This window comes from Paroedura picta, chromosome 9 (assembly GCF_049243985.1).
Source record: "Paroedura picta isolate Pp20150507F chromosome 9, Ppicta_v3.0, whole genome shotgun sequence".
Lineage (NCBI taxonomy): Eukaryota > Metazoa > Chordata > Lepidosauria > Squamata > Gekkonidae > Paroedura > Paroedura picta.
In genome coordinates this window covers 10,885,762-10,913,546 of record NC_135377.1, presented here as the reverse complement: position 1 = coordinate 10,913,546, position 27,785 = coordinate 10,885,762, and the positions used below count along the sequence as shown (strand labels likewise).

The 27,785-nt window shown below is 44.1% G+C and overlaps 1 protein-coding gene and 1 non-coding gene across 2 annotated transcripts; one reads left to right on the top strand and one right to left on the bottom strand.

Annotated features, from left to right (window-relative positions):
• The first annotated feature begins 3,723 nt into the window (after positions 1 to 3,723).
• TRNAG-GCC (transfer RNA glycine (anticodon GCC)) lies at positions 3,724 to 3,794 on the top strand. The gene has a single exon. It is a non-coding gene; the product is annotated as a tRNA-Gly (tRNA).
• Positions 3,795 to 12,974: 9,180 nt separating this feature from the next.
• KLHL38 (kelch like family member 38) lies at positions 12,975 to 22,015 on the bottom strand. The gene is made up of 4 exons (XM_077351183.1): positions 21,818 to 22,015; positions 17,989 to 19,445; positions 16,695 to 16,800; positions 12,975 to 14,982 (listed from the first exon to the last, which is right to left on the bottom strand). The coding sequence occupies exons 2-4, from the start codon at positions 19,336 to 19,338 to the stop codon at positions 14,684 to 14,686; spliced, it is 1,755 nt and encodes a 584-aa protein (XP_077207298.1). The 5' UTR covers positions 19,339 to 19,445; positions 21,818 to 22,015; the 3' UTR covers positions 12,975 to 14,683.
• Between the last annotated feature and the right edge of the window lie 5,770 nt (positions 22,016 to 27,785).

The window sequence follows — 27,785 nt, the reverse complement described above, 5'->3', positions numbered from 1 at the left end:
ATAAGTGATTAAAATGTGGAATTCACTTTGGAGGAGGGCCAGAAGGGATTAAACAGATTCCTAGGGGGCAGGTCTATTAGTGGCAACAAGCCATGGTGACTAAAGAGAACCTCCACATTCAGAGGCAGTCAACCTTTAAATCCCAGAGCCAGGAGGTAACATCACAGGAAGGCTTAAACCTCGGGGCCTCATCGTTGATCCTCCAGAATAACTGGTCGGCCATTGTGTGTGGCAGGATGCTGGACTAGATGGACCACTGGTCCGGTCCAGTAGGGTTCATCTTAAGTTCTTATGGGAACAAGAGATCAATTCATTTGAAACATTGCACAAACATTTATGCTTAAATAAATGTTCCCTTTTAGGGCACTACTCAAGTCCTGTCCTTGCTGGGAACCCATCCACCAGCATAAGGCCCCACCAAGCTCTGACCAATCATAGAAAGTTGTTAATTATGAGGAAGAGATGGTTCATTGTTTTTGATGTTTTTATTAATCTGTACGTTTTTGAAGTCAGTTGTTACCTCCCCTGAGCTGACCAGAGCAGGGCAGGATGGAAATACATCCTCCTCTTCCTCCTCCTCCTCCTCCTCATCATCATCATCATTTAATTTATTTCCTGCCACTCCCGAGACCAGGGCCAGTTTTGCACGAAGGAAAAGTTGATGAAAAATCGCTTAAAACATCATGGTTTTTCTGATCTCTGCAAGGAGAGTGAATTTACTCCGCAAAACCGATTGTGCATGGTCAAACGACACTTTCAGCGTCTCTTCATTGTCGTTTCTGAAAGACTCTAAAAGCCCAATTATTTTTCTCCAGCCTGCCTCCAGCTCATGGTGGGTTACAGTGTCTGATTAAAAAAAAAACAATATTAAAATGGACCACAAAACACAGTATTTATTTATTTACTTATTTAGATTTCTATGCCGCCCATTTCTTTGCAGCTCTGGGCGGTTTACACAGAACATTATATCTTACATGAAACCTTATGCAGACTATAACATCGAAACAACTTTCAATAAAACATCAAAAGATTACAAAACCACAATTATAATATAATAACAATTAACAGTCACTTTGGGAGAGTCATGGGCAGGCGTCTGGGGGGACCAGCAGGTGTTCTGGGTCGGTCGGCCTCAAGCAAATGCCTGGTGGAAGAACTCCCTCTTGCAGGCCCTGCGGAACCGCGGAAGTTCGGGCAGGGCTCTGATCTCCTCAGGGAGCTCGTTCCACCAGGTGGGGGCCAGGACCGAAAAGGCTCTGGCCCTTGTTGAGGTCCGACGCACTTCTCTGGGGCCAGGGATCCGCAGCCAGTTGGAGGTGGCGGAGCGTAAGGTGGAAAACCTCTACTCCCCCCGCCCATCCCTACCTCTGGAGGGAAGGAAAGTGGTCAAGATCACAATAATTGCTGTTTAACACCAGGGCCCTCCCCCCTCTATCTTTCTCACGGTCCGCAGCCTCAGTCATAGACCTGGTGGAAGAGCAGAGCCCGCAGCTCACCCTGGGGCTCTTTCTACCAGGTCGGGGTTCAGGACCGAAAATGATTATGATTATTCATTTGTACTCAGGAGATGATCTGAGTCTCACACAAATTCCCGGGGTTGAACCCACTTCCTGCTGCCGTTCTCCGTGCGGACAAAGACGATCCAAGCTCAGCTCTTTTAAAGCTCTTTGCCTTATAAGAATGGCTCGGATGAAAACATTTTGTTCCAGACTGGCCTGGATTTGCCGTTGTTTGAAACCCAAATCTATAGCTTCTCATCGCCCTGATTGATGAGTGTCTGGGGTGTTTAATTCTAATCCGCCCATGAAATTAACTTGCCTCATTAATTCCCTCGGCATGTTCTCCGTCTCCCGCTTGCCAGGCCGTTTGCAGGCAGCTGCTGGATCCCGTCCATCCGCACCAGCCTCCCCTTGCTCAAGTCCCTCCAGCCACGTGGTCCTGAAAACGTTCTGTACTTTTCAATGCTGTTTACATACAGCCAGCTTGCTTTCGCTGCCTTTTGTTTTCCAGAGACAGATGCAGCACAGAGGTCCCCGGCATTGATTGCTGATGTGAAAGGTCCTTCTTATCCTTTTTGAGGGGATGTGATGTTGATTCCAGAGATTTACCCTTCAGTGTCTGATCTGAAAGGCTACTATCTGATACAGACATTTTTGGCGGCTCTGGAAGGCTTTCCCAAGGGGGTTAATTTTGATATAGTTTTGAAAATTGGTCAAACATTTATTGGATGATGTGACTGTATATGGTCATGTCGACCTGCCCCTCCCAAACTGGCCATTGCTGGGCCTGAAGGGGGTGGGAAGGGGAGGAGTCCCAGGTGGGCGTGTCCACAGCTCTGCTTCCCAACCCTATTCTGAACCATTGGGCCCCAGTTCTGGTTGCTGCTGTTCAGATGTTTGGGTTCTCCTAGTAAAGCTGTTGCTTGTTGGAGCTGAGTGCCCGTTTCTTACTGAACCCATAGATTTAATTGGAAGGCAAGGCATACATGAAGCAAATAAAATGAATAAATATTAGCACCTGAGAGCCAGTTTGGTCTAGTGGTTAGGAGTGCAGACTTCTAATCTGGCATGCCAGGTTCGATTCTGCGCTCCCCATCATGCAGCCAGCTGGGTGACCTTGGGCTCACCACGGCACTGATAAAACTGTTCTGACCGGGCAGTGATATCAGGGCTCTCTCAGCCTCACCCACCCCACAGGGTGTCTCTTGTGGGGAGAGGAATGGGAAGGCGGCTGTAAGCCGCTTTGAGCCTCCTTCGGGTAGGGAAAAGCGGCATATAAGAACCAACTCTTCTTCTTCTTCTTCTTCTTCTTCTTCTTCTTCTTCTTCTTCTTCTTCTTCTTCTTCTTCTTCTTCTTCTTCTTCTTCTTCTTCTTCTTCTTCTTCATATCCTCAAACAGCAGTTGTGAAAAACCACAGCCCCTCCTTTCATTAGTCTAAAGACAAGCTACTCTTGTTCCTTTCTGAATGCATCCCCAAATCTTCTGCCGCCCTTCAGCCATGGACACTTGTGATGTTGAACAGCATTTTAAAAAGGATTTATGACTTGCTTATTTTCTGGAAAAGGTTTTATAGCTGGGAAGATACCTTTAGATCAAGAACACCACATCTTCAAAGCCTGTGGGCAAAGCAGTACACAGGCACGGGCCAAATACATCGTGTACTCTACATAATCAAAGCAAGGTCCCTACTTGGTATAAATCAGTAAAAAGGCAGTTCTGTCCTTATGACAGTACTGATTTTTAATTTTTCCCCCAAAGACTCTGCATCTTTAAAGGAAAGATAGGCATGTGCTTGCAATCTGGACTTTCTGCATTCTACCAGAGGCCCCAATCCAGATCTAGCCATGTGCAAACAATTATTAATCTCAGCTGGGGACACACATCTGTATTCCCACAGAAGTAAGCTCGCACTGTATTATGGCCATAGAGGTGTATCACTACCCAATCAGAAGCCTGTTTCTCCAAGTACACCTCATACACATGTAGCTGCCTTATAATGAATCAGACCACTGGTCCATGAAGGGCAATATTTGTATTTCCAGACTGGCAGTGGCTCTCCAGCGGCATTATTTCTCCAGGAGAGACCTGTAGAGGTGTGTGACTCCAGAAAGAGTCAGTCGGAGAAACGGGAATGACAAAGAACACACAGAGAGGAGGGGGTCAGAGAGCAGCTCCCAGACTGAGACCAGGAGAGGGACACCCCATTCAAGGATGGGGTGGTCTGGGGTTGTGGCTCAGTGGCAGAGCATCTGCTTGCCATGCAGAAGTCCCAGGTTCAGTCCCTGGCTGCTCCAGTTAAAAGAGTCAGCCAAAGGTGATGGGAGAGTTTTTCCGCCAGAGACCCAAGAGCAGTATTTCTTGAAGGCCCTGGAAGGGTTTCCTGAATGGATAGGAGTGAATTACTTTTATATGTTTCTTTTAAAAAAATCTTAAACAGTTATCATGATATAACCATATATGGTAATGTTGACCCGCCCTCTCCTCCCCAAATGACCAGTGATGGGCCTGGGGGGTGGGAAGGGAAGGGACACCAGATGGATGTATACACAGCTCTGCTTCCCAACCAAATTCTGTATCATCACCTGCTTCTGGGGTTTCTTGAAGCCTGAAGAACTTTTCAGGGGTTTCTCAATGGTAAAAAAAATTGTGCGAGGCTTACAATCTGTTGGTATGATTTCAGTGCAGATTATTAGTTATAATAACAATATTAATAAGCACTGGCTTGTCAGCTCAGGTTTTGTTTACGTAATATCTGGATGCGTCTCCTTGCAGATTAGTACGCTGGGAACTAAGCCTGAAATGCCTTCCTCAACTGTACACTGGCAAAGATACAGATTTTTGCTAAAATGCCACACGCCCACCCAGCTCTCTGTGTTGTGGGGAGAGGAATGGGAAGGCGACTGTAAGCTGCTTTGAGCCTCCTTCGGGTAGGGAAAAGCGGCATATAAGAACCAACCTTCTTTTTCTTCTTCTTCTTGTCCGTCTCCACTCCCCTTCCCCGATAACCCTGCCTGCCTCACCGCTTCGGAAAAGAACAGCAGCACGTAGCCCAGCAAATCTACTGTTATGTGCCTGCTGGAAAGCCATGCATCTTTGTGGCCCTTTTGTGGGCTTGTGAGGGCTCAGCTCTGTCCAGAGCTGCCAAAGCAAGAGGCGATGATGAGATTTACTGTCAATGCTTCCAAAGAGCAGATTGCTTCCCGAGCTGTTTACATTCCCGAGCTGGTGTTTGCTTCCAGTGAACGGCACTGGATCCCCTGGTCTAGGGCAGTGAAAGTGTCTTATGGGTTTGCTTGAGGACAGTGGCAACAAGGCCACCTGCTCCTGCTAGTCCTCCTTGGCTCAACTTTGTGCTCCCCTGCCTCTTCCTGAAGGCTCTGTTACTATGGGTTTGTGATCTCTCACCTTCTTTCCCCTCGCTCTGTCAAAACAGATGTGGCATCACATGGGATGGCATACGGTGTCGATGCTCTGTCCTGTAACTATAAACAGATCAGTTTATTTCCAGAAAGTCTGGGATGGAACACTTACTATTAATTGTTATTGGCAGATGGCACACCCAGGCCAGGTACAGTTCAGCTTAGCCCCAAAACAGAAGGATAAGCCACAGAGAAAAAGCAATCCGATCAGATCGTTTTCATGGCTCCGAAGAAATACTGTATGTTCATCCCGAGCGGCAAAGGGATTGTGACTCAGGGGCAGAGCATCTGCTTTCTATGGAGAGGGCGATGGGGTCAGTTCTTGGTATGCCCAGTTAAAGGACCACTGGTAACTGGGGTGTTGCAAAAAACTCTGGAGAGCATCTGCCAGTCAGAATAGGCAATACTGAGCTAAGCAGACAAATGGTTTGAATCATAGAATCACAGAATCATAGAATCATAGAGTTGGAAGGGGCCATACAGGCCATCTAGTCCAACCCCATGCTCAACGCAGGATCAGCCATCCATCATCCTAAAGCATCCAAGAAAAGTGTGTCTCCGGCCTTTGCTTGAAGACTGCCAGTGAGGGGGAGCTCACCACCTCCTTAGGCAGCCTATTCCACTGCTGAACTACTCTGACTGTGAAAAACTTTTTCCTGATATCTAGCCTATATCGTTGTACTTGTAGTTTAAACCCATTACTGTGTGTCATCTCCTCTGCAGCCAATGGGAACAGCATCCTGCCCTCCTCCAAGTGACAACCTTTCAAATATTAGAGGGCTATCATGTCCCCTCTCAACCTCCTTTTCTGCAGGCTGAACATTCCCAAGTCCCTCAACCTATCTTCATAGGGCTTGGCCCCTTGGCTTCATTTACTGCTGCTTCATGTGCCTGGAAGTTCCATTGTGTCTTTTTTTTTGCCACAAAATGTTACTCTTCAAAAGAAGGACCATTCCATTATTATTAGAAAAGGTGTGTTTCAAGTATGGCTGAGGAATCCTAATTTTAGTTGATATATAATTCTTTTATTTCATTTTCTTATTTTATTCTGCACTTGCAATTTTCTTATTGTGATCCTCTTATTGTGACACACACACACATATATTTATACTTGTACTTGTACTTGTACTTGTACTTGTACTTGTACTTGTACTTGTACTTATATTTATATTTTAATGATTTGTTTTTTGCATGATTGTTATGGCTTCAGCTTCAAGAATAAATTTAAATTCAATTCAATTCATAGGGAAGGATATTTCCGAATCAGTGTGGTGGAGTGGTTAAGAGCAGCAGACTGTAATCTGGAGAACAGGGGTTGGTCCTCCACTCTGCTGCATGAAGCCTTCTGGGTGACTTTGGGCCAGTCACAGTTCTCTCAGCACTCTCTCTGCCCCACCTGCCAACCAAGCCACCTGTTGTAGAGAGAGGAAAGGAAACATGATTATAAACTGCTTTGAGACCCCTTAAGGTAGAGAAAAAACAGGGTCTTCTACTATAATGAACTGTGTTTAAGGCAACATATCCATGAACTTAGCTTGTTTACAAGCTCCTCTTCTCTCATATGGAGACCTACCCTTAAAAAAACTAATTTTTTAACCTGTGATCTATGAATGCAGGCATGTAGGTCAGTGGGAGGGACTTGGCTCCTTTAACTGAGATCCTAAAACAAGACCTTAGTTTGAAGAGGTAAAACCAGTTCAGACTAGGTCATGTGCATCATGGGAAATGGAGGACCAAGTTTGAGTCCAGTGGCATCCTTATCTGACAAATTATCCATGCACACAAAAGTTTATCCCTCAAAAATAACTTTGTCAGTCTTAAAGAGGCCAAGGACTCAAACTTTGTTTGGTTGCTTCAGACCAACACTTGAATCTGTCTTCATGGGAACTTAAGTTAGTTTTCCCAGTAATTGTCTGTGTGAGAAGGAAAAAGTGCGGCGAGCTCACAAGATCAGAATCTAGCCGGGGTTTGAGCACAACAATCCTTAATTGCAGAGAAATTGATTTCTGAGTGCAGCCTCAGAGTTTCTAAAGCTTGGCAACAGGCAAACTTGCAGTAACAAACAGATCTTTGGAATGCTCCATGCACCCAACCTTTTTCACAAACCGTGCCCGCTGCTGGCATTTGCTCATTGCTCTGTTTATACAAGATTTATAGCAATATAATCATCCGATTCCCTGTTTACATGGGGAAAAAACCCACAAAGAACCCGGGGAGGAAACCCTGTCAGGGCCAAATAGTACACTTGTTTTTTTTTTTAACGTGCTGGGTCTGAATAAATCTAGTGAGAGTCTGACTATCGCAGGGTATGTGGAACACAACCCTAGTCTGATACTTCCTGGTTCTGGCCCCCTCTCTGTCACATTCATGCACCCAGACTCCTTCCCCTCCACTCCCTCCCCCCATGCCTCTCCCCCTTACCTCTCCTTCCTGGTCCCACCCCTTCCCTGTCTCAGACACACACACACACACATGCGTGCACACACATGCACACACACGCACTCCCCCTATGCTTCTCCCCCTTACCTCTCCTTCCTGGTCCCACCGCGTCCCTGTCTCAGACACACACAGACACACATGCGTGCACACACATGCACACGCACACACTCCCCGCACTCCCCCTATGCTTCTCCCCCTTACCTCTCCTTCCTGGTCCCGCTCCCTTCCTCTCTCTCAGACACACACACACACATGCTTTTCTGTAGATTTTGCCCCAAACTTTCATTTAGGATTAATACTGCCATTGTTAACAGAGTTATACCCTTCTATACCCATCGGGTTCCGAAGGGTGTAACTCTGTTTCGGATAGCACTGTAAATGTGTAACCACTTCATTCTTGTCGATAGAATGAATAGCAAGAATTGTATTTTCTGTCTTAACATTTGTATTATTCTGTAAATTAGATAGATTTGAGAGAAAAAAAAAGAATTAACAAAGGAATACATCAAGGAATTCTTATGAAGGATCCCTAACCCTTACGACATGATGGTCATAACACCTGAAAGACAGAGGACTTTTCCTCACGAAGGATGTTTTTGGGTCAAGTTCTGGCCCCATATTGCTTTGAGCTTCCACATCAGGGGTAGTCAAACTGCGGCCCTCCAGATGTCCATGGACTACAATTCCCACAAGCCCCTGCCAGCATTCGCTGGCAGGGGCTCCTGGGAATTGTAGACCATGGACATCTGTAGGGCCGCAGTTTGACTACCCCTGTTCCACATGCTCTCCTCCAAGGGGATTCAGAATCACATTTAAACTAAGCCTTGCTGAACCATATTAAGAGTTCAATTTCTGGTCACACTGTTGTGTGACAAAGTGAGAAAACCCAGGAGCCTGGCTTTTATATAGGTGATCCCCCCCTCCCTGCAAAAAAAAAATCCCTCATAAATATTACCTTTTATTTGTCTGTACTTGGATCAGCTGCCTAGGCAGCGGAGAAGGATTTATTTATGGGGAACAAATCAGGGGCCGCTCACGAGTTCTTTTGGTATCCGGTAGCCCTATCCCGTGATGTTTACTTTGTCGGGTGGAATACGAGACCGAGCTGAGAAACCCTCACAAACTCAATGGCATCGCACCCTCTGTGCTTTTCAGTGTTTGGAAGGAAATATACACATGTGTCATAACCACATAAAGCAGGCACCGTTTCCTCTCTCCCTTACCCCTTCATCCTGTTCCATGAAGATGGCTAAAGAAAAAATAGGCCTTCGTTGAATTCATTGTTGACACTGACACGATTAGGTTGTACCTTGTACCTTTGATTTGTGCCATTTTAAAAAATGAAGCCATTTTCCTTACCTGAGCCGTTTCCTAGTCAAAGCGCTTTTTGTCAGATCTAGTTATTTTGCTGCAGACCCTCCCAAAACTCTCATAGGGGGCACTTTTCCATAGGTTTCTCCCAAGGCAATATTGTCATGTTTAAAAGCTTTCAACAATATGGGAACTAATGACAGGGGTGTTCATTCATGTATTTGAGCTCATTATTTCATGGGAAGGACTTGTGTGGCTGGTAAACAGGATCACTGAAATGTGGGATAAAATCTATAGAAAAGTTCTCAACCTTGATCCTGTTGGGACCATCTGTGCCCACTGATTTGACCCTGACATGTCCATCACAGCATTTTCTGGGACTATAAGCCTAATTTGCAACTGCTCTGCTCCCTGTTGTGTATGCAGACATGAAGATACTATACGGGACTCAGAACTTGAGATATGAGGCTGGAATCCTACTTGGGAATCACCGGCTCTGGACTATTAACCAATCATAAGAGAGGGACCAATCAAGAACTTGGCTTAAGGTCCAGTCACTGTTCTCTTCTAAGAATCATAGAATCATAGAGTTGGAAGGGGCCATACAGGTCATCTAGTCCAACCCCCTGCTCAACGCAGGATCAGCCCTAAGCATCCTAAAGCATCCAAGAAAAGTGTGTATCTAACCTTTGAAGAAGAAGAAGAAGAAGAGTTGGTTCTTATATGCCGCTTTTCTCTACCCGAAGGAGGCTCAAAGCGGCTTACAGTCGCCTTCCCATTCCTCTCCCCACAACAGACACCCTGTGGGGTGGGTGAGGCTGAGAGAGCCCTGATATCACTGCCCGGTCATAACAGCTTTATCAGTGCCGTGGCGAGCCCAAGGTCACCCAGCTGGCTGCATGTGGGGGAGCGCAGAATCGAACCTGGCATGCCAGATTAGAAGTCCGCACTCCTTACCACTACACCAAACTGGCTCTCATTTAGGCCTCATTTAGGCCTTTGCTTGAAGACTGCCAGTGAGGGGGAGTTCACCACCTCCTTAGGCAGCCTATTCCACTGCTGAACTACTCTGACTGTGAAAATTTTTTTCCTGATATCTAGCCTATATCGTTGTACTTAAAGTTTAAACCCATTACTGCGTGTCCTCTCCTCTGCAGCCAACAGAAACAGCATCCTGCCCTCCTCCAAGTGACAACCTTTCAAATACTTAAAGAGGGCTATCATGTCCCCTCTCAACCTCCTTTTCTCCAGGCTGAACATTCCCAAGTCCCTCAACCTATCTTCATAGGGCTTGGTCCCTTGGCCCCAGATCATCTTCGTCGCTCTCCTCTGTACCCTTTCAATTTTATCTACGTCCTTCTTGAAGTGAGGCCTCCAGAACTGCACACAATCAACAAGGCTGGTTGTGTATGACTGGCCTATCTATTTTTTCTATCTCTCTTATAGTCCTCTTATAGTCTGAGGCTAAGCGACAGTGTTAAGTCCTTCACTTCCAACACACCTCGCCTACCTCACAGGGTTGTTATGAAGATAAAATGGAGGAGAATGACAAAAGTTCTTTTGGGTCCCCACTGGGGAGAAAGGTGAGAATGTAAATTAATAATAATAATGATTCCCACAATGCAATACAACTCTAGAAATAAAGTGCTAAATAATTGTGCTCAATCAGATCACTCTTCCGTTCATATTTAATTCCATTAAGTTAGAAGTTAAACCCACTGCATTTGAAAAACAGGCCAGGGATACAGACGGGCCATACAAGATTATTCATTTTTCTCTGCATTGAATTCTTTCATCATTAGTCAGGTATGTTTTATGAAAAAATCAAAGAGAAATGCATTAAAATGGTAAACAGATGACAGCACAAGGAAAACTCTGCCCTTGGAAACAGCCTTGCTTCTTGAGAAATACTTTTTTAAAAAGACCATACCCTCCCCCTCACCAACTCTTGGTAAAGATCAAAGAGGGAATGTTTTCATAGCACAAATGGTTCATGCAGTAGTAGGGAAAGAGACTCATGGGAGACAGCAGAGAAGACTGAGGCCTAAATGAACAAAGGTTCACAAGATGATTTTGATATAATGATAGAAAAACTTTGTAAGTCCATTTCCAAAGAAGTTAGTTCTCTATAAACAGAACTCAAATGAGAAAGTCAAAGTGTCCAAACTCATTTATGAAAAGTTCAAGAAGTCCACCAGGCAGATCAGAAAGCTCAAGATAGTATTAAACAAACAATAATAAAAACACTAACATGATTTAACTAATAAAAATTCAAGAAAGACAAAGAGATATAGATCAGCTGAAGATAGATCAAACAGAAATTAATGAAAAACAAAAGGACTTTGATAAGATACAAAACCAACAGAAGAAAGAACTATAAGAAGCAAATTTGAAAACCAAAATTCTTGAAATAAAATTGAAGGTCAACAATTGAAGATTTAGAGGAATTCCAGAAGAACAATTGAGTTTAAATTTGGATCTGGAATCTAAGATCAGAGATATTCTATAAAAATTGGTAAAAGTACAAGTATACTTTCCAGAAATAGATGAAATCTATAGGATAAATACAAGATCTAATTTTGTGAAATGCAATAAATTACCATGGGATATTTTAATCTCCTTTGAACATAAAAACTAAAAGAAACTATGCTGAACCTACACAGATAGGAACCACTACAGATAGATGGGAAAACAATACAAATATTTCAAGATTTACACTCTGATACAATCAAGAAAAGAAAAGAATTCAGAGATTTAATACATTTTTTATAACAAAACAAATAAGATATCTCTGGAAGATACCATGTGCATTAGACGTTTTTTATGGATAAAGAAAGGAGAACAATAATGACAACAGACCAAGCTGCAATTCTTCTATAAGTAATAAAAACAGATACAAAACCCTCAAACTCAGAAGACATTCTTATGATAGAAAAGGATAAAGAAAGAGAGCCTGACTTGGATATCTATGAAGAACAAAAAGTCAAATCTATACCAGTAGAAGAAATGATACCAAAATGAAGCTGAAAGGGAAGAAAAAGGAATAAAAAGCATGATGGATTTAAAAAATTTATCTGTTACTTTGAACCAGTTAAATAAAAAAGGGCTGGGCATTTTTTGCATACAGAAAACATATTAATTTGTAAATGTTTGGGCACAGTTTACTTAGCATCTGCAAAGAGAACGAAAGAAAGAAAGGTGTGGCAATATATGTTAAAAACTCAAAATTGGAAGTAATGGATTTGAAGGAAAGATATCTGCTCTTGAAGATTAAATTACTGGAGGGTCAGATATGGACTAGCATCATAATAACGGTAAAGTAGATTTTATGAAAAACTTTTCAAGTTGTATTAGATTTTCATGAAGGCGAAATGAGAGACATGAATGGTTTATTAGACTCCAAAAAAGATAGATCCAAAAATACTAATGGGAAATAGCCATAAAATGTTTTTAAATATGACATATTTAAACATACCATTCAAATAAAAGAGATTACACCTTTTTTCTGATAGATGTCCATCATATTCAAGAATCAATATGTGTTGGGTTTCTAAAACCTTTATTTTAAAAATTAAGAAGACAGAAATATTACAAAAAACATTAGCATATCATAACCCAATAGAAATTATTTTGAAAGGATAAAACAGGAAAGAAGCTGGAGATTAAATGATACACTGTTATTGCAAGAAGTACTTCAAAAATGTAAACAAGATTTTATTTTATTGAACCAGTTGTCTCAGGATGGCTTACATCAATTAATATATAATGCAGCTAAAATCATCAATAAAATTACCAGTTGATCAAATATTAAAATCAAATTAAAAACACAAATACTTTCACAGCCTTGTTCAATCTTTTGGCTATGGAGAGATCCCTGAAATATTTTTCAGGCTTCAAGGTTCCCAAGAAGTGGTGATAGAAAAGTGGGCATGCAAATAAGATATGGGGGCTAAACAATCAATCAATTATTTGCTATTTTCACTGTGGAGAAAGAGACTAAGCCTATATGGCAACATCTAGTGATGTCAGTGGCCATCCAAAGTTCTGAGAAAAGGCTTTATAACACCTGGGGAACTCTTGTGTAACCCCAGGGTTTCTTGGAACCTCTCAGTTGTATAGAAGTATCATATATGAAAAAGCTTGAAAACCTCTCAAAAACCTGTTAACAAAGAACTTCTAACTCTATTATAACTCATTTGTATGTCAAAACTTTGATTCCTCATCCCAACAACCCTTTCCTTCTATGTAAAATTAAATCTTATATTTGTTAGTTGTGAACCATTCTCAGTGCCATTCTGACAAAGGTTAAACTAAAGAGGGTTCTTACACCTTCCCCAAAAGTTTCAGGGCCGAATAAAGCTATAAAAACGTCAGTGACAGGGTGGGACAGTCAGCTTCATTTTACAACAATGAAAACACACTACAAGGGCAGCTCAGTCTGTGAGGGAACAACTTTATTATTTTTGGAGGAAAAATTTACCTCAGAGTGAGGATGTATATGTGTGTGGGGGGTCTGTCACGGTATAAACTTTCGAGAGTCAAAACTAATTTTTTCAGGTATCGGATGAAGAGAGCTTTGACTCTTTAAAACATATACCCTGAAAGTCTTGTTTGTCTTTCAGGTGTTACTAGACTCAAATCTAGCTGGTCTACTGCAGACCAACATGTCTACCCTCTGAAAGCATCTGTACAAACAAACCTCTTTTTCATTATAGTCAAGGAATCAACCACCTTACATATGTCATAAATTATAAAGATGTATCACTAATGCACCTTCTGACTCCATGGAAACCCAAAATAAGCAAGCTAAACAGGGAAGAACACTGTGAAATCTCTTCTTTATTAGGATGTACATATGTAAGAAACTGCTCAGAAAATTATTTTCAGCAGGTTAGGTAGTTATTCAATCACTCCTTAAGGCTCACTCCTTAAAGGCTGGGATCAGGCCCTCACTTGAGGGATTTGCCATACTGGTTATGTGGTGGTAGTCCTTATTTCTCCCTATATCTTCAGGTCTCTTTCAACCTGTTCTGCCTTTTGCCACTTCCTGTTTCCACACCAGGGCCTGCCTGCCTCTCTTTTAGTGCTGCCTGCTCCAGGTTGGGAAAAACCTGGAGTCTTTGGAAGAGGGGCCTTCAGAGGGTGGAGTTTGGGGAAGGTAGGGACTTCAGTAGGGTAGAATGTCATACAGTCCCCCTTCTAAGCAGCCAATTTCTCCAGGGAAACTGATCTCTGTCACCTGGAGATGAGCTGTAGGAGGTTGGACTGGACAACCCTGGAAACCCCTTCCAATTCTATGATTCTATGTAATTATGGGGGATCCCCACGTCCTGCCTAGAAGCTGGCATCCCTACTATCCTTTTACTTCAAAGTCCTCTCACAGCCTAAAGATGCTCAGCTGTTTAATCTCTGGGTGCCATTGCCAACTACATTTCGTGGCTCCTATGGGACCATTGGTCAAGGTGTGCATATTCCCATTTCCTCTTTGCTGGATTTGTTTCCGCTTCTATGAAGCACTGAATAGAAGCTAATAATCCATTCGTTGTCCCTTCCTAAGAAGGCATGAAGATCAAGATTTAAGACCATACCCATGAAAACCCTCAAAAGTACCAACCTAGTATTGTTACCTGGATGGCATTGCTAAGGAGGCATATCAATTTACCCTGTTTTTGGCCTTTCTTGGCATTCCTCTGGTTTCCAAGTAAGTCTTTTTGAGGCTGTGAGGAAAGGTGTAAACTCAGTATAGATGGAGGAAGATCTTTTGGTGCTGGAGGTTGAAAAATCCAAATGATTCCTCAGTAAATAATTAAACCATCGACCACTCACTGTCCTTTCATTCATCCTAGCTCTACAGCTTAGATAGCAAACTGGACTTCATGGCAGAACCAGGGAATGGATAGGAAATTGTCACCCTGCTTTACCGCCTCAGTAATCTATTCCCTTCAGGTGATTTCCTTGGCAACTGTGTATCAGCATTCACTAAGCCATTTAAAAAACAACAACACCCGCTTCCCTCAGTCCTCCTCCCGCAAGAGGTTGGAGCAGGGGACACACTGGACAGTGAGGCACCCATGGTCAAACAGTTTGTGTGGCAGTTTCCCCTTTGAAGTCCAGGTGTCCGTCTTCGGGTCGTAGCACTCAAGTGAATCAGAGTCTTCAATAGCGTTGTCGCTGGTGAGACAGCGGCCTCCAGTCAAATACAGCTTCCCATCGATCACTGCCGCACCATGATGCATCCTCCTGTCCTTCATGTCTGCACACTTCACAAATGTATTGGCCTTAGTATCATAAGCAATGACTCTCCGGGTATACCCTAGAACAAAGCCCAAAAAAGCCTGAATGGGAAAAGTTCTTCATGGCAACAGTATACAGCAGAGCTCTGGAGTTAATGGTCATGACTCCAAAACTGAGGTGGGTTGTGTAATGCGAGGAGGTTAGATTATTTAGCCCGGTTCACCTGTACCAAAATGCAACCCACATGAACACTGTGCCCACAGACGGACCACACCAGTACCCACAGACGGGCCCTCGGGGTTTTAAAACCATTTTCGAGGGCCTGCAAAACTCAGCTGTTCCACCAGGGCTGATTCTGCACTTATTTTGTTTTTTCTGTTGTGGATCCTGCTGAATTCAGTGCAATTTGAACTCGAGTCTTTCTCTATTCCGCTCCCCCCCCCAATTGAAAAAGCACAGTGGGAGTCTCTTTCTTTTCTTGAAGGGGGGGTGGGAGGATTGGAGACAGTAGAGGAGGAGGAAATAACAAGAGGCAAATCTCTTTTAAGAGAAGTTAGGGCTTCTGGAGCGCGGTCACCAGGAAGTCTTTGAACAGAAGCCATGGCCAATCAGGGAAGACTGCTTTGCTACGAGGCATGGAGAAGGAAGTTAATTCATAAAAAGCAGAAATCCGCACACTTACTGATGCCGATTTTTCAAACATCGAGGCTTATATCCACTTCTGGATATTGTGGGGGAAAGGTAGGCTCACTCTGGATCAGTCATGCATGTTGCAGAGCCATATACCAGCGGTGGTCAAACTGTGGCTCTCCAGATGTCCATGGGCAACAATTCTGGGAGATCTCCATCCCCAACTTGGTGGTTGGCAACCCACTCAAATCAAAGATCTTGCTGACTGACCTTACATGGCTATCTTCCTGCAACAGGTTTATTTTCTAAACTGCTGTGTTTTAACATGACATGGTTTCAGAAGGATGCCATTGTAAGTTCAGGCAGAATTACAACCATATGTAGCATCACCCCCCCCCCCCCCGGCCCACTAAACAATATCTCACAAAAGCCAGGATTCCCATTACTCAGGCCAATAAACCCAGTTTTGTTTTGAAGTGAATTGTCTAGGGAAGACTTCAGATATATTGAATCCTTTAAAAATTTAAAAAATGTGTTTATTATTATTGTAGGGTTTTTTTTTCAGCTCTAGTTGCTGATAAGCCAGGAACAATGGGAAGATGTTATGGCGTGCTTACTGGTAAAAGAAAACTTATCAGCCGTAAATCTCCCCACTTTAAAGAAGAATGAATTATGTTTTCAAATGAACTGAAATGTTTGTATACTTTATTGAATAAACTGAAAAGTTTAGGGCTTAAGCTTGTCAGCTGAATTACTGGCACAAAGATTAAGAATAAATACATTTGGGGGCATTAAATTTGCAGATCTTTTCCCTAGACACGTTTGAGGCTCCGTGTTCTCTACACACAGAATTGCTTCCCACGTTTTGATTTTTTCACATCGGAATTATATGTGTGGTCAACAGAACATAATGTGCGACACACAAACACATGTTGTGTGTACTTGCAGTGAGAAGCCAAGGAGGCCCTTTGGGATAATAAACGCCTGCATTTCACACATCTGGCACCACAAATACGGACACTGAGAGAGAGATTTCCATGCAGGCAAACTATTGTGTGTGACATGCTTCGCACCTGAGATAATGAATTGTCATGCAGCACGGAAGATGCTATTCTGATTTGGGATTCCATGTGCTAAAAACCAGGTTGAAATAAAAATTACCTCCAGCAATGAATATCCGGTCTCCGATTACAGCTGCAGGTGCACAAACGTTCTTCACTATTCGAGTCTCCATTCGGAACCACATGTTCCTGGTCACATGGTACACCTAAAAAACAGAAGGGCATGAAATATTTTCTTGGATTTGGGGTAAAATACTACCTCTAATTGCATATCCACATTTCCTTTCTGAAGCGAAGGATGGCCGATCTACTCCATCCCTCTTCCGGGGTGGAAGAGAAAGCATAAGTATCATTCCAGTGATGTTCTAATTGGGTGGATTCTTGGTTAGGAAGGCCGGCAATTTTGATGGACCTTTCCTGCCTCAACCATAGGCCAGGTAAACCTTGCGGAACAACTTAAGGTCCTGCAGGGCTCTGATCTTGTTCAGCAGAGTGTCCCACCAGGCTGGGGCCAGAGCTGAAAAGACCGTGGCCTTGTTTGAGGTGAGTTAGCTTTAGGGTTGGGGACCCTAAGCAGATTCAGGTCACTAGACTGTACTGCTCTTGGGAGGGAGGGATAATGGAGAGGTAGAAAGTACTTGACATGGATAGCCCAAGCAAGCCTGATCTTTTCTGATCTCTGAAGCTAAGCAGGGTTGTCCCTGGCTCATATTTGGATGGGAGACCTCAAAGGAACACTAGGGTCATTATGCAGAGGCAGGCAATGGCAAACCCACCTGCCTGACTGACAGACCATCTTATGATGTCCTGGCTACACTACACACATGCCATACGATGTCCTGGATTCTGTACTGCTAGGTTTGCCAATTCTGGGTGGGGAATTCCAGTTGTTTTCAAGGTGGAGGCTGGGAAGGGCAGGGTTAGGAGAGTGGAGGGACCTCAGTGTGGTGTAATGCTTTTGTGTTTCCCCACAAAAGCATCCATTTTCTCCAAGGAACTGATCCCTGAAGTCTTTAATTCCAGTCTCCAGGCCCTACCTGGAGATTGGCAACTCTACATACTGCAAAATGGCACCAGCTTCCTTGGTGAACCCCTTCCAAAGTAAGCAAAGCATCAGCGTGGCAGTAGCTGTTCATAATGAAATTTCTGGAGAGTTCTGAGTTAGGAAAATGCACCTGGCTGTCTATCATGCAGAATTCATGGTAAAGGACAAAATCTTATGCTGCCTGTTGAGTCCAGAAAAAGTCATTCAGCATGCTGGAGAACACCGGAAGAGTCAAACATGGTGAGAGCTGGTGGTCTCATAAATTTGGAATCCTGTCTCTGCCTTTCCCTAGTATTGCTTTTAACACTGGCAGACTGACTCACGGCAGGTAAAACAATGAAGTATTTACCTGTACGAGGCGGACAGGGTTTTGCATCATATCCTCTCCTCCAAAAAGGTAGATTCTTTGGTCTTTAGCAGACACAGCCGGATGAAGAACGGCAACAGGCATATTCGCTGTGTGTTCCCAAACGTTGTAGATGCTGTCATACCTTTCCATGGAATTTAGGATTTCCTGATTCTCCCCCATACCTCCAATGGCAAAAATGTAGTTTTTATAGGCAACGCTCCTGTGGGAATAGCGTGGAACCAGCATGGGCTGGACCAGCCGCCACTGATTAAGCTTGAGTGAGAAGATGTAAACATTGTCACTAATGCACCCCTTCCCGTTGCCGATGGGGATCCCCCCAAGGAGATAAACATTACTGTGCAAGCTCACTGCAGAGGCTTTATAGAGCCGAGTCGGGTATTTGGCGAAGGTCAACCATTGGTTCGTCTTCTCATCATAGAGCAACACATCCCTCATGGTCTGCTGGTTGTCCTTCCGACCGCCGACCAGGACGAGGAACTCTCGGTATGAATATCGCCGTGGGACGTGCCACATGGGCTTGACCTCAGGAGCGCTGGTGCTGTACAAAGAGAACATCTGCTTACTCGCCAGGTCCAAGATACTTTGACAAGCGGGTGATGACTGAATGAGTGAATCGTTGGCGATGAAGTGAAAGAAGAAGGTAGGGTGGACGTACTGAATCCTTACCTTCTTGAACAAGTCTTGGATGTAGCCCTGTCGTGTTGGGACATCATGCCGGACCCAGGCCATGAGTGCCTCGAAGACCTGCTCTTCCTCTCCGCAGAGTTCGTCATCCCCCAGATAGTCCAACAATTCCAAGGCGCAAAGTTCTTTCAAGTCTTCTGAAGCGGCTACTTCAGGGAAATGCCTCAGAGCCATAACTTTTGCTTTCTTGTTGAGGTTTTCACAGTGTAAGATTTCCGAGATCCTGATCATGCTGAGGCAGTTGTCGGGCGTGAGGTGATTCTGGAGGTAGACCGAAGAGGCCTCAAAGAGTCTTGCGTACTGGAGCATGGAGGCCGTCTCCATCAGATACAAAACGTTCTCCACTGTTATGAGAATCTCTCCCGTGTAGACATAAGTGATGATACAATGAAGGATGCCTGAGTCGATCCCTTGGAGGTTGACTTTTTCCTGACAGCTCTCTATGAAGTTGTTACAAAACATTGCCCTGAAGTAAGGACTACTCGAAGCAAGCACATTCCTGTGGCAAGGAATTTCAGTGTCACTGGTGCATAGAATGACGTCCGTTAGGATTCTGTTTTGCCGTAAAACATTAAGCTGCCTTAGCAGTTCAGAGGAGAGATCCTGGTCTTGGAACAGCAGGTCTTCTGGGGCCCTCTCTTCCATAGTGAACCTCAAAGAGATGTCAACATTAATTCTCAGTGCTGTTTCCTCCAATTAGCCAGCTTGGAAGCTCAACATTCAACAGGTCTTTAAATATGGTCTGTTTAGATCTGAAATGAGAAAAACCAGCAACATATACCAGTAGAAGAGCAGGAATATCAAGGAAAGTGCACATTGTATTTTATAGAATAAACCAGGAACACTGGAATCCTGGGGTGGGTGACTCATGTTTCAGGGCAGGGCCAGTTCTATGATGAGGCCACCTGATGAAGTGGTTGCTTCAGGCTGCAGATTTGGGTAATGCTAACCACTTGGCCTGCTTGCCACTAACCAACATCTGCCTGTCTGCCTACTTGGTGCTCCATCCCAGGAGATTGTCCTCCTTATTTTCTTATTCTCTCATGTTTCTTGGAAAGCAACATGGCAAGCTGCATATGCATGTGGGCAAAGTGCCTTCAGGTCGCAGCCAACTTATGGCAACCTCAGCAAGGGGCTGTCACGGCTAGTTAGAAAGAAAGGTGGTTTGCCATGGCCTTCCTCTGCAGAGTTGTCCTTGGTGGTCTCCCTTCCAAGTACTGACTCTCTTAGCTTCTGATGAGAGTGGGTTGTATCTCCCAAGTCTCGCATACTAGTTCTCAAATGTTTAAAAGGTTCATTTTCCCTGTGGGAGTTTGGTAACAAGGACAATGAAAATGGTGTCCAAACTCTGAGGAAGAATCTCATAATTCATGATGCCTTATAGAGAATGCACAGTTTGCTGCACCATTAGTTAAAGTGATCGGGGAGGGTCATCTCTATCAGCTCATGGACAGTAGCAGCCTCAGTGAAGAAATGTGAGGGGGTGTGGAGGTTCCCAACTCTGGATTGGGGAATTTCCTGGAGAATTAGGGCATGGCCTAGTGAGGCCAGAGTTTGGGAAGAAGAAGAAGAGTTGGTTCTTGAGTGCCGCTTTTCTCTACCCGAAGGAGTCTCAAAGCGGCTTACAATCACTTTTCTCTCCCCACAACAGACACACTGTGAGGTGAGGCTGAGAGAACCCTGATATTACTGCCCAGTCAGAACAGTTCTAACAGAGCTGTAATGACCCCAAGGTTACCCAGTTGGCTGCATGTGGAAGAGCGGGGAATCAAACCCAGCTTGCCAGATTAGAAGCCACTGCTCTTAAGTACTCCACCACAATGGGAAAGGGAAGAATATCATCACTAGGGATGCCAGTCTCCAGATGAAGCCTGGAGATCATCTAGAATTATAACTTATTTTTGAATAGAGATTAGTTCTCTTTGACAAAATGGCTGCTTTGGAGGATGGACTACGGCATTATACCCTGCTGAGCTCCTTTCACTCCCCAAACCATGCCCTACCCATGCTCCAGGAGTTTCTTAATCTGGAGTTGACAACTCTACTCATCATGTGAAGTAACTCTAGAACTTCCATTTCCCTAGATTCTATGGTATCCTATAGAGTCCGCTATTTTCACCAGGGGAACTCATGTCCATAGTCTCGAGATCAAGTGTAATCCTTGGTCACCCAAGAGGGATGTGGATACTGCCAGCACCTCGAACAGCTCGATTAAAGCAAACCACAATTTTAAAGAAATGCATTTTTTTTAAAAAAGAGCATATGCTGCAAAATGAACAAACCGATTGCTGCTTCAGCCCCAAAGCAAACAACTTCTTCATGATAAATATTTTGAAGACGGACATGATGCTGGCCTTTCGTTCTCATGAAGCACTTGTAGTCTTAGAATCTTTAATCTCCTCCAACCCCTACTTGACTCATTCCCAAAGAATGTAGCTCTGGCAGAGCCGCATGACAAACAAAATGCCTAGACACTGGGAATTTGTAGGGGAAAATGATACATTTATTTACTCGGCCATTGATTTTCGCTTTCACATCATCCAAGAGAAGAACTGGGACTCTAGATTCTTTTCTGTTTATTTTGTACCGAAGTCTGCTAGGGTGTCCCCCCATACCCCTTCCATCGCCATAACATTCTGCTTGATAAAATGGATACAAACGTCTTGGGTAGGGTCAGTTCTAAACACGATGCCGGCTGAGGGGAAAGCTCTTTCCAGTGGGACCGTGAGCTCCCACGGTGTCATGTGCAAAACATCTCTGCGGGACACATCACTGGTCTGAGCCATTTCAGCCAGCCACAGGCTGAGTGAAAAATCCCCAAGGAAAAGCTAATTTGCTTTGCCGGGGTCATGTTCAAATCAAGCCTGATTTCATTTTTTTTTTTTAAGAGCTGTCAAAGGACAAGAAAACGGATTTGCAAAGCTGCATTACCTCTGAGTGAGTTGGGCAGCCGCTATCTGGCATTCCCACCTCCCCTCTCTTGTCTCTGATAAAACACAAAACATATAAACTTGTTCTTTCTGTGGCCGCTGAACGTGCAGTGGCTAAACATTCAACAGGCAAAATCTCTCCCCCAATCTAATAGCTCACAACTGCAGAGGAAAATGGCGGCAGATTAGTTTACCTTATTCGTTCCCTGCCTTCAGGCGCTGGGGGTTGTTTATCCTCAGCTGAAAGTTTCCATGGCTAGACCGTGACCATGAAGACTAATTTTTTTTTAAAACAGCTATTAAACCGTCTCGTGTTGGCTCATTCGCTGGTGAAATAATTCATGGGGGGTGATTTTTCAGGTTTGTTTAGCAGCAAGGCACAGCCACTGCTATCTAGAGATGACTTAACTAGGTCCCACAGCAAGGCACTGTGTACATTCCCCGTCTAAGAATAGTTATCCATGTTCTTTTCACTGTGTTGTCACATGTGACTTTCCACTTACTAGCGACAGTGCGGTACACGAAAAGCTGAGCTACTGACCATGCCCAGGGGGTGTTTTTCTGGCAAGTATTTACATACGAAAATAGACACAGAAATGAAAGATGGGCAGCTTACAAGAGATCTGGCCTGAATCAGTGAAAGGACCCTGAGGTAAACTAGGAATTCTAGAACAGCCTGGGACTTCTAGAGGCTTTTTCTTGTTAGTTACTGCTTGACTTTGCTTTTGTTCTGTCCCGTGGGTGCGCAGTGGGGTCCTGTACCTTTGAAACTGTGGCTATTTCCATTATAAACAGAGTGCTGAGTAATGCTAGGTTAGATGCGATTCTCAGAGGAAGGAGAATCATTTTTCATGAGTGACGCTTGTGATTTTTTATCTTCATGTGAGCTGTCAGAATGCCTCCACAGTTATGTATTTACATGGGCAAATAGGTCTTATTGGTTGGGCTGAAGGTCTTCTGGGATTACAATTGATCTCCAAGAAAAACTGTTGGAATTGCAATCAGCAAGTAATTTGGTGGTCAGCCTTGAAGGGAAAGTAGGTCCCACTTGGGAACAGATGCATGTTCATCATTTGGTAGGTGTTTTTTCTGTTATTACTTTTGTGAATTGATTGCTTTTTTGAATTTTACTTCAGGTTCCATTAGACCTCTTTTGGTGTCTTTGCTACTGATGAAAAGAATTTGAAAGTGGGCTGTTATCCAGATAGCGTGTTAATACCAATACTACAATAAATCTGAAAAACATCTCCATATCTCCAGGGATTCCACAATCTGGAGCTGGCAAACCTAAGCAGAAGGCATGGCAGAAGAGCATACACTGTGAGCATATGGGAAGAGGGCATTCAACTCTTGGGTTGTTACACTACTGCTCTCCATCAAGGCTGCTTGAATCTGAGATCTTGATTCGAGCCCTGCTCTAACAAACCCCAGATGAACTCAGAATCTGACCCATATGTTTCAAATGCCTGGTGTTACTTTTGGCTTGAAGCCAAGAAACCTTTGCCTCTTGCCAACCTTCAGAAGAGGCTTCTAATTTTGGCTCCAATGGAATGAAGACAATGTTGAACTCTGATGATCCCTTCCTTGCCTTAAGGGAGTTTATACTTTGACCTGCTGATGTTACATATTGCCTAGTACTGCTGTGCTACTGTTGCTCCCTCCCTGTGCAAAAGTGGGAGTTTGTCTTCAGACTCTGGCAATTTGTTCATTCTCTCAGGTAGTCCCCAAATTTATCTTAGCACCTGGAACTATTATTTTCCTAATTTCTTCCCTGATTAAATTATAGATCCCAGCCGGTTTCCCATCCAAGTGAACTAGATTGCTACACTCATTTGAGCAAAGTGCTTCTGCCATACCTAAGCACCCATTCAGGTACGGATGCAAATGTTGCAGCTGCCTGAGAAAACCCTTTTTGAATTATATCACTCTGAAGGATTCCTGTTTACTCAATCAAAGTTTGTTTGTCATAGACTTGCTAAAACCAATAACTGGTCTCCATTTTAAAATTTTATACTGTAATTCAGTGGTCCCCAACCCCTGGTTCGGGGACCGGAACTGGTCCGTGGATCAGTTGGTACTGGGCCGCAGCACCTCCTTGTACTCCTACCTGGCTGCTGCCTTGGGGGCTGCCCTGCCACTCTGCCGCCAGCTCACCTTTGTTGCTCTCCAGCGGCCGCCATGGCTGGGGCTCCCCCTCGGTGTGGCACTGCGCAGCTGCTGCTGGCAGGGTCCCCCAACGGGCAGTGGGAAGTCAGGGGCACCGGCAGGAAAACAAGTGGAGCAGGGGCTCAGGCAGCAGCGGTGATGTTCCTCGACTAAAGACTACCCCCCAGCCTCAGTAAAATTGTCAAGCATTGACCGGTCCCTGGTCATAAAAAGGTTGGGGACCACTGCTGTAATTGGTTCAAACACATTGTTTTATGGGCTAACAGTCCAATCTTGGCCTAAGTATACATTTTTGGCTACTTGAACACCACATTGGACCCAATCTTCTTTGGCTATTCCTGGATCTACAACACACACCCAGCATTGTACACTGGCTAATCTTGCTGCTTCTCTCATCTTCATTGGACTTCTCTACATCATGGAGGATAGCTATTGAACTTTTTCTGACCCAAAATATTAATACTCTTTTGCACCATCTCAGCTCTTTTATTTCTTTGTATATGCTTGTTACATTTAAATAGCATGAATGTGTGAAGGACTTTTGTTTTCCAATAAAATCCTTTTGGGTCAGTCTGTCTCTGCCTGAGATTTCTGGCTAGGATCTTCTCCTTGTATACAGTACATAGGTGGTTTCTCTCATTTAATCCTGCGCAATTTAATCCTTGGCAGTTTTTTGGAGGCTGTCTTGTGCAGATTGCACAAGCAATTAATCCCAAGCAATTTTTAAGTTCAGTACTTTGCAGTGTAAAAGAGCCTCTTGTGGTGCAGAGTGGTAAGGCAGCAGAAATGCTGTCTGAAAGCTCTGTCCATGAGGCTGTGAGTTCAATCCCAGCAGCCAGCTCAAGGGTGACTCAGCCTTCCATCCTTCCGAGGTCGGTAAAATGAGTACCCAGCTTGCTGGGGGGGTAAATGGTAATGACTGGGGAAGGCACTGGCAAACCACCCCGTATTGAGTCTGCCATGAAAACGCTAGAGGGCGTCACCCCAAGGGTCAGACATGACCCAGTGCTTGCACAGGGGATACCTTTACCTTTACCTTTACTTTGCAGTGTCTCAGTCCATGTAGCTCAGCCACCATTGTAATGTTAGGCTTCCAAACATTGCTCCTTGTAAAACAAAAAATCTAAAGTGGAGTGAAAAATGGAGTTTGTACACCAATGAAGGGGGAGGAGGGTGAAAGGTGCGGAGTGGGTGGAAATACCTTGATGTGGGCGGGGGGATTGCCCTTAAGCGGCATCAAAAGAGTGGGGAGAAAATCTGAGGGAGTCTGTACACTTTGAATTACCTTCAGCTTGGAAGCAAAACAAGAAGAAGACTGTAACAAAAGCACTCTCAGAAAACTCAGGGAAACATCAACCAGTGAGTGAATTGAGCACTGAAGGGAAGAAAAGCAATGCCAAATGTCAAAGAAAACCTAACAGGCAAAGCAAGGGAAAACACCTGTACATAATAGGCCACTGCCTGCGACAATTCAATGGCAGCCCCACTTTAAATGCAGCTTTCAGCAATCTGCTGTTGTTTCATGACATGTCTGTCATTTGCTCCACAGTATTTTAAACAGCCTGTAGTTGTTTTACTGTTTTAGGGATTCACAGTTCGCTGACTGGCCTTGACTTCCCAGTCCTGGGAAGGCTGTAATACAAATGTCTATAAATAAATGAAGATGGAAAGCATCAGAGAAGCACAATAAAAATACAGAAACAGAACTTCAGGATTCGTTAGCTTTTCCTGTACTGATCAGACAAGAAAATGATCTGGATAATATGTCTTACTGCAGGTTGTAATAACAATTGTAACTCCTACCCCTCGTTGTTTTTCTCTACTGTGATTGTATTTGTGGATATACTCTAGGAAAAAATGTAATCTACTTGTCAGTTGGACGTAATCCTCGCTCAGCTGCTCGACTCCCTGGGTGGTCATGGCAAGCCATGCTCTGCTGAGCCCTCCTCATAGCAGTGTTGATAAAATGAGATGATACGGCAACCCTTCAAATTGGGACAGGAAAAGGCATCCAAATAAATGATTCAAATAAACACACCTGGACACATTCATCTCCTCCCCGTTGCTCTATAAATATTAGGGTCTTTTCAGAACAGCAGCTCAAATCTTTCTAGCAGTTGACGACAAGGATTTTTCATTTCAACTAAATAACACTAGATGCCACAAGCTAAAGTGTGCATGCGATTTGTGTTTAGTATTTAACTATCACCTTCCTTTGTGGAAATTTCTCTTTGTATGTTAACGGAACATCCCTCTATTGCTGGATTAACAAAAACAGAGATCATTTAGGGTTGCCAACTCCGGATTGAGAAACTCCTGGAGGTTTGGGGTGTAGCCAAGGGGGAGAGGGATTTGGGAGGGGACCTTAGAGGGTTACAATGCCGCTGAGTCCACCCTCTAAAGCAGTCATATTCTCCAGGGGGACTGAGCTCTGTAGCTAGGGATGTTCACTTATGATTGGGAAACTCCAGGAAATTTGGGGGCAAATCCTGGGAAATGTCCTCTGAACTTCCATTTCCTCCAGTGGAACTGATCATTATAGTCTGGAGATCAAGTATAATCACAGGCAAACCTTTAAAGCCCTAAACGGTTTGGGACCTTTGTACCTGCAGGACCACCTCCTCCCTTGTGAAGAAAAAAGTAGTTTTTTATATGCCGCTTTTCTCTACCAGGAGTTTCAAGGCGGTTTACAATCACCTTCCCTTTCCTCTCTCCACAACAGGCACCCTGTGAGAGAGGTGAGGCTGAGAGAGCTCTGACAGGACTGCTCTGTGAGAGCAACACTATCAATGCTATAATGAGCCCAGGGTTAACCAGCTGGCTGCATGTGAGGGAGCGGGGAATCAAACCTGGATTGCCAGATTAGAAGCCGCTGCTCAGTACGTGAAGCGGGCTCTCAGAGATGTTTATGCTCCTCAGAGAAGCTTTCAAAATCTGCTCAGGAATCCTGGTTCCAGAGAAGTGAAACTGACGTCAGTGAGAGCCAGGGCCTTCTCTGTCTTGGCAACAGCCTGGTAGAACACTCTTCTGGAAGAAACTAGGGCTCTGCAGGACCTAAAACTGTTCTGCAGGGCTTGTAAGACAGAGCTTTTCTGCCAAGCCTATGGTTGGGACCCATGGATCAACAGCAAAACAGGCTTCCTCGGGAGGTGGTGGGTTCTCCATCTTTGGAAGTTTTTAAACAGAGGCTGGAAAGCCATCTGACGGAGAGGCTGATTCTGTGAAGGTTCAAGGGGATGGCAGGTGACAGTGGATGAGCAATAGGGTTGTGAGTGCCCAGCATAGTTCAGGGGGTTGGACTAGATGACCCAGGAGGTCCCTTCCAACTCTATTATTCTGAGATTCTATGATTCTAAAACTGGCCTCCCTGAGCAGAAACACAGAAACCGTATAGGAAATAACACCCGATGCCAGATATCTATATTAGCACAGAACTTTCCACCCTCCTATTGGCTGTTCCTGGGGATTTTAATAATTTAAATAATTAATAATGTAAAAGTTTTGATGATATAATATGTTTTAACTTGTATTCGAAATGTTGTCGGTTTCCCCGATCCCCCAAGGGTCATCTAGTCCAACCCCGAACAACACAGCAATTCTTAATAACTTCAACTTGGTCCAGAGCTTTAGAGGTCAAAACAGACACTTTAAATGAAGCCTGGACACTAACCCCATGAAATTGTTTCAGAGCTGGACTTGGATGCGCCAAATAACTCTGCCACCTTAGTAACCTAGCTGCTGCATTTTGGGCTGTCTGCACTTAAAATATATATATAACTACCCTAAATGTTCGTGAACAACAAAATCCAGCTATCACACTTCACTGGGCTGTATCTTACAAATCTGTTCCACTGAGGGTAAACATTTCTGCTAGCGGAAAGAGCTGTCTATAGGTGGATGAGGCTTTTTGTGTCAGTGGAAAGTTCTTCCATTAGTGTAACAAAGTCATGAGATTCAACCTACTGACATTCTTTTAGGATCTGAATGAATTCCATA